Source organism: Notothenia coriiceps, unplaced genomic scaffold (genome assembly GCF_000735185.1).
Source record: "Notothenia coriiceps isolate Sejong01 unplaced genomic scaffold, NC01 NC01_scaffold00027043, whole genome shotgun sequence".
NCBI lineage: Eukaryota > Metazoa > Chordata > Actinopteri > Perciformes > Nototheniidae > Notothenia > Notothenia coriiceps.
In genome coordinates, this window is record NW_011359744.1 from 1 (window position 1) to 7,439 (window position 7,439).

A 7,439-nucleotide genomic window follows, 5' to 3' on the forward strand; every position below is an offset into this window, starting at 1 on the left:
GTAAGAAGTAGAAAGTACAGGTATTTGTGTTAAAAGTGTAAGAAGTCAAAGTAAAATAAAATAAATAAATAGTGGAGTAAAGTACTGATTCCAGAACAATCTACTCAAGTACATTAAGGAAGTATTTGTACTCCACTACTTCCCACCTCTGGCTTTAAGACATACTGACACTAACTCTGTAAGTCAGGCATGGAGGAAAATAGTTTTTTCATCTACGCCTCTGTGTGTTTCAGCGCTGTGTACCTGGTGCGTCACCTGGACACCCGGCAGCGCTTTGCCATGAAGAAGATCAACAAGCAGAACCTGATCCTGAGGAACCAGATCCAGCAGGCCTTCGTGGAGCGAGACATCCTCACCTTCGCAGAAAACCCCTTCGTGGTGTCCATGTTCTGCTCCTTCGAGACCAGAAGGCACCTCTGCATGGTCATGGAGTACGTGGAAGGTGAGGAAACTGTGTGTGTGCCGACCATACACTGTATAAACATCATGTTATTAGCATTTACACTTTTCTCAAAGATATTGAAGTGAGTGTTATTTTGTATATATTGATTGTTGTGCTTTTATTTAGGTCTTAATGTGTGCATATGTATAAAGGTGTCTGTTGATTCTGTATATATAGGATATACATATTTTTATATATTTGTATTTTTGTATTCAGGATTGTGGGAAACAGTATTTCGATCTCTCTGTCTGTACACAAACTGAAAGATTGACAATAAAGTTGACTTTGACTTTAAACCTTTATGAATACAGCTATAGTGACCAAAATCGACCAAACAAACAAATTCTTCATGCAAATTACCGTAATTTTCGGACTATAAGGCGCACCTGAATATAAGCCGCAGCAGCTAAATTGAATGATGTGTACATATATAAGCCGCACTGGACTATAAGCCGCAGGTGTTTTAATGTTTAATTACCATATGTAAGGGTTCGTGCACAGAGGGGATTGTCGGGAAAGAGATGGCTGTTTGAGGAAGCTCCCATTTATTAACATTTCAACAAACAAGTTGCATATTTGCATAACGTATTCAAGTGTTAGCATTTAGTGCAATAGTAGCTACAGAACATGTGCTGTGCTGTGTAAACTGTACTGTATCACATAGCGTTTCAGACACAAACACTTTTTAACTTTCAAACTTAAACGGTGCGCTCCCAGCGCATGTACCGGCAGTGATCTACAGCAGTGGTTTTCAACCAGTGGTACGGAGACAAACTGTCTCGCTCTCGTAATGTCTGTCTGTCTTGCTCTCGTTCTGTCTCTCGTACCACTCTCGGTTCCACTTTTACTTTTGCGCGCTACCTGTCTCACTCTTTTCCGGCCTCCAGCTTTTCCTGCTGGAACCCGCCGCTTAAAGGCTGGGGGTCCGCGGACCGGCCATAGAGCCCATAGAGTTAAAGGTGTTGGCCGTGAGCTGTACAAATCCATAGATTAGCCGCACCGTTATATAAGCCGCAGCGTCGAAAAATGGGAAAAAGGCGCGGCTTATAGTCAGAAAATTACGGTACTTTAATATTTCTTTATGTTGTTGTCATTCTCATATCTCTTACTCACGAAAAGCTCAAAACACATAAACCAGTATCATTTATGCTGGTTTAAAAAGAATAAAGCTGGTGAATTTACGTTGAGTTCTTTCGGTACAAAGTAATGGTGTTGTTGTTGTTGTAGTTACACTTTAGAGGTGATGATAAACGCTTAAAAATAATGGATATTTTGGATTTACGTACCTTGAAAGTACTTAAATCTCACTCTTAAAAGTTTGTAAAGACCCTGTGTTTACATATTGTGTTTACTATATTAAACCCCCCTATGATCACATCACAGGATGCTGGTCCCTTTATTCATCCTGAAAAACACTGTTTTCTTTCCCCCCCCCTTCTGCTCTTTTCTGTCATGTTAATTACAAAGCAAACACTCTTTTTGTACCTTTTACCACGTGACGATCATCAGTGAGATTCAGCAGCTTGTAAAGCAGTCACAGGAGGTGGTATTGAGTTTTCAAAGCGTATCAGAGTAAATCAGTCGCAGTGAGTGATTTAACAGGTTATCAACACGTCAATCACCGTTTGTATAACGTGTTTTGTTTCCCTCTTGTCTCTGCAGCTCAGCGATCAGCCCTCGCTGGAGGAAGCCATCAGGATAGCATCGAGAATACAGCAAGGAGAGGGGCTGGACGATTGATGCTCTCATTATGGACTATGATTTGGCATCAAACATCTAAAATTGACTATATATTGACGAGAGAAATCACGCGTCTTCCTCCCATGTTTTTGTTTTTCTGTCTTTCCACCAGAGGACTTAGCTTTTATGTGTACATAGGATTTTGATAACTGGAGCTCTGCTATGCTGTTTTGTCCCTCGACCAAGGCGGGAGAGGGGAAAATGCTTTCTAATGTTTATGATGCACAGTGCACAGTGACGTGTACAGCTAATGCTATTTCTAATTAAAGAGAAATTGTGTGATTATATGACTGTACTTGATTTTTAAAAACTCCTGAGTTAAACGTACGAAACCACCGTTCCCACAGCAAATACGGAAAATAAATATTACAAGCAAGGTTCAGTTAAGGATTACATGACACAACATTTCATTTATGAGTTTATGTCAATGGTATTGGGGTGCGTGGCATTTGTAGCTGAGGTCAGAGTAACTGAATTCTGTCAAACAATTATATTTTTAAAAGGAATACCGGTAACTTTGCAGTATATCCAATGACAAATATGGTTAACAAAAAGTACTGTTAAACTTCTACAATAGATGAGGGAAATATCCAGACTGATGTGTATATGCAGTATGTGAATTTCACATCATAATTGAAGGCAAATATTGTACTTCTGTACTAACTAATACAATAAGTCGCTGTGTTGATAAAGAGAACATATACAGGAAAAGTGGATTTATCTCAAACAGCTTTAAATTTACGAATATATTATGTCAGGCATTCAAATCCTACATAAAACCTGTTATTATAGTATGTCACACTCTGAAAGGGGGATTTCTCAATCAATTTTCTATTCATATGTTTACTTTACGATACAATTTGAAATATGTTTTTCTTGTAAATGAATATATGATGGTTTTCCTACTTTATCAACCTGAACATATATATTATATAAAAAATGTATTTGTAGTTAAGCAAAAGTCCTGCAACATTTCATTTAAATATCTAAATGAAACTACTATTGAGGTAGACTTGTTACGTTCAGAAAGTTATATAATAAGAATTGCAAGAATTTAACTTGTATTTATATGTTGGTAAAGCTCCTTTTTAGTAAAATTAGTAAAATGACACACATATGAATTACCAATTAAATCCACTAATACATGTATAAATAAAAAATTACTTAGAATATATAGATAAATAAATCAATGCTTAGATGAAATATTAAATATGGAAACAAATGCATACATGTATGTAATAATAATAACTTATTCGACCACTTATTTTAAACCACTCAGATCCATTTTATAATTATAATAAACGATGTGTTTTAGATCTATTATGCCTCTTGTGTAAACTGATCAGAAGGGTTTTTTATTCAGATTGAACTCTGCCCTTTGTATTTATCGGGCTCCATTGATCATGCGGTCTGAATAAAAGACGCATTGTCTCGAGGTTAATTTTAAGTGTTGACTCCTGCAGAGACTTGAAAGGGAACGCGGTGTTTCGCGCCATTACGCTGCTGTTCTACCGATGACGTAACCCTTCCCGAGACCTCTCTGGAACGCCCATCTTTCAAATATCCAAGGAGATCTCTGATTGGCTGCTGCGGAGCATGTGACCAACGGTCGCGGGAAGTCCTTTGCCACGCGCGTGATGGGAAGAGCCGCCTAGTTCTTCTTGACTCATTCAAACTTTTTTTCTGTCAACATTGATTTGGTTTTATTGAAGACCTGTTTCTGTGTCTGCGAGACATCGTGGAGTGACGGATACCGATACCCGACTTGACCGGGTAGTTTCTGTTTGTTTTTACTTTCTTCGGGACGGTGAGTTCTAGCTAGCCGACTCCATTTCTCGCAGTTGGAGGGGCGTGTTGGACTTAGCAAACAAGCTAACTTTTCCTGGGATGCTAACGGACTTTTAAAGTGTTAACGGTCGCTTTCGAACAAGTTTTTTTCCACTCGATACCTTTACATTAAGGTAGTTGGAAGTTCCCTGTGTGTTTTGGCTACTTAATCAGTAGCGGGTGTTCAACCGGGGGATTTTCCCGTCGACGTTGCCGGGGTTTAAATCCTGAAAATAAAAATGTCGAGCTACACTCGCCATCGGCACGGATCTCTGGCTCCTAAAATTGTGCCAATCCGACAGAAACTACAGTTTACCTCCAGCGATGGGGAGGATGAGTCCATAGAGGACGTAAACAACAGCACCGGAGGGGAGTCCGGCTTCACGGAGATGGATTCCCCGATGCCAGTGCGACGGGACACGGTGGATAAGCGCCTGGAGGGCAGCAGCAGCCCCCTGAACCAGTCCTGCGGGGACGACGAGGTGGAGCTGTGGGACGAGGAGAGCTTCGGATCCCCCTCTCACCTCCGGTCCCCAAGCAGCGTGATCTTCGCCCGCTGCTCCCCGTCTCCAAGGAAGTCCTCCCGGCTGTACGGAGGCTCCCCGGACCGGTCATACGTGCAGGACGACGGGGAAGCGTCCAGCTCTCCGATCCCCGACTGCCCCGACACACCTCCACACAAAACCTTCAGAAAACTCAGACTCTTTGACACTCCGCACACACCAAAGGTAGGGTTTCGTATGCTGTGATAACACTAGTTTTCATATAAATGTATATCTAAGTGAGTGGTCCTTTAGATCCAGAAATAAAGCAAGTTTCAGAGAGACAATTTGATTTTGTTTTTGAAAACTACCACAGCCTTATGGTGTTGGAAGAGCTCTTATACGTATGTAAAAAGCCTGTTATTGATAAAATAGTAAGTGGTTTCGTTAAGATTATTAAGAAATCACTTAAATGTTAGCATTTGACACCCTTTGGACTTTTTTAGGTTAAGTTATGATCTTGCATAACTCCTCTAAACAGCATTTAGAGCACATGTTATCCTCTAAATGTGTTTGAACATTTGAATATCTTGCTTCTGGATCATGGCATGTGTTGAATGCGAAAGGGAATCAGTGGAAAAACAAGTAAAACAACTCTTATGCAAACAGACCTGGTCTTTTTTTTTGAATTCCTTAGGATGCTTGAATTTGAATTACAACACGTGTTCAAAGCTTGTTATTGATAAACTCATATTTAGAACTTTAATGTTTGAATTCGACACGCTTTTAACCTTTTCAGGCAAGTTATGTCAGCTTACACAATCATTTTGAAGTAACATTTCTCCCCTTAGTTTGTTTGCATGTTGATTTGGCTGCTACTAGATCATGTCATGTGTTAAATGGGATAGAAGAACAAGCAAAACAAGTCTTACACAAACAAACCAGGTCATCTATTTTTTTTTGAATTCCTTGGGATAATTGTGCTATGTGGTTCACCAGTTAATGTGTAACTGAGCTCTTACATAATGTACTCTGCCAGATCATTTGGTGACATGGAGTTTTTAGCCTGGACATGTTTTTCTTCCCGATTACGCAACATTTACATTTTAAGCACCACATTTACTACCACTTATATATTCAACAATTCTTCATTATATATTCAACAATTCTTCATTTCATAACCACCAAACATAAACTGTCAACCAGGATTAGTAAAAAGTTTTTCTGACCCTTTCTAATGCATACACATAACCAGTTGCTTCAGGGAACACAACATTAGTAGTAGTACATTTACCAAAAATCAAGTAGGAATATTAACTTCCTTTTCCCCCTAATATACAACACACACTTCGACCTAGCTTCACAAGACTTCCTTTTACAAAAGTTTGAATATGTATATCTGCAGTTTTCCTCTCCCCTGCTCTTGAAGTAATTACCAAAGCACTAAATCTGTCCGTCTCTTTTTAATTTGTTTGCAGAGTTTGCTTTCCAAAGCCAGGAGCGCCGGGTCGGGGTCGTCCAGTCGGAGAGTCGCCCTGTTCAAGAATGTGGAGCCTTCAAGAAAGTCTCTCTCAGACAGCAGCAGGAGACAGCAGACGCCTCTGGTCAACTTTAACCCTTTCACCCCCGACTCCCTGCTCATACAGTCCGCCACACAGCAGAGGAACAGGAAGAGAGCGCACTGGAATGAGTGAGTTTTGTTAGAAAATACATGTGGACTTTAGAGGGACGTGTATCACAAAACACAGCTCGGCTCTTATAGGGGCTGGAAATCATTAACTACGTGCCTGGCTTGAAGTTTTATATACATTCCATGTTATAGGATGCTAGGTGTACTTACAAACAGGAAATGCACTTTTAAAAGTTTGTTGTTATGCTTTAATGGGCCACTCTTCTTTAAAATACTCCCATGAAGCATAGTTTTGGAGGTCAAACGCACTTTAACACACATTTAAAGTTAATGGGGAAGTGCAATAATAAGTGTAACTAAATTAAAAGTAATTTACCACATGTTTAGATGCGTTTTAAAGTTTGCAAATGCACGTTGAAATGCTTAAAATATGCATGATTTTGACTTAAGCAAAGGTGTAACAAACCCTTATGACAAACTGATAGTTTGTTTTCCAAATGGCGGAGGGGAGTTGACCAGCTGCAGTCCATAATATTTTGGTTTCACATTTCCTGGTTGTTTTTGGTTAAATAACTATTATTTACAGTTTCAGTAAAACCTGTTGCCGTCGAGCTGAACCCGTTTACCGTATTATCTGCTTCTCAGATCCAAGCCATTGTTATAACCAGATACGTTTGAGCCGTTATGAGGCCAGGGGGTTTTGGCTGGAAATCAAGACCTCATGGTTACTGCTCAACTCGCCATGTGCTCCTGAAGCCCCCACCCCACCCCCTCACTGCTGCCCCCTGCTGGAATGAATGCTAACAACACCTCTATTGTCTTTTATCTTTCAGCTCCTGTGGAGAAGACATGGAGGCGAGCGACGGAGAGGGAGAGGAGGAATTATTGCCACCATCAAAGGTAATTATTTCGTATAATTAAGGATTTACAGACTGAAAACGTATCTTTTTGCCACTGGATTTTGGAAAATATCCGGAAATAAGGTCTGTGGTTGACACACATTGAAGAGATGGATCACGTTTTGTTCTACAACATTAAATCCATCAGCAGTGACCCGACTGGTGATTTCTGAAGAGTTGACTGGTCTGAGAAACGATGGTTGTTACCAAGTGGCTGAATAGGACTACAGAAGTTGTCGAGGCCGTTGTACGTCATGACACCGAACACGTAAACACGTAAAGTTTGTTTTCCCCCGTGTTCTGCTTGAAAGCAAGTACCTGCCTCCTGCAAACTGTTCAAACAAACGCTTCAACTTGTACCATTTTGAATCTGTATGTTTGAATATGGATCTTAAGTTGGCGTGACGTTGAAGCAGCGA

The 7,439-nt window shown here is 40.2% G+C and overlaps 1 protein-coding gene across 1 annotated transcript; it reads left to right on the forward strand.

The window, feature by feature from the left end:
- Positions 1 to 3,800: 3,800 nt before the first annotated feature.
- On the forward strand, positions 3,801 to 7,021 carry LOC104957434 (wee1-like protein kinase; the record flags this gene model as incomplete). The annotated part of the gene is made up of 3 exons (XM_010785064.1): positions 3,801 to 4,737; positions 5,970 to 6,181; positions 6,955 to 7,021. Coding segments are annotated over exons 1-3 (768 nt in total), but the record flags the coding sequence as incomplete, so codon positions are not given.
- Between the last annotated feature and the right edge of the window lie 418 nt (positions 7,022 to 7,439).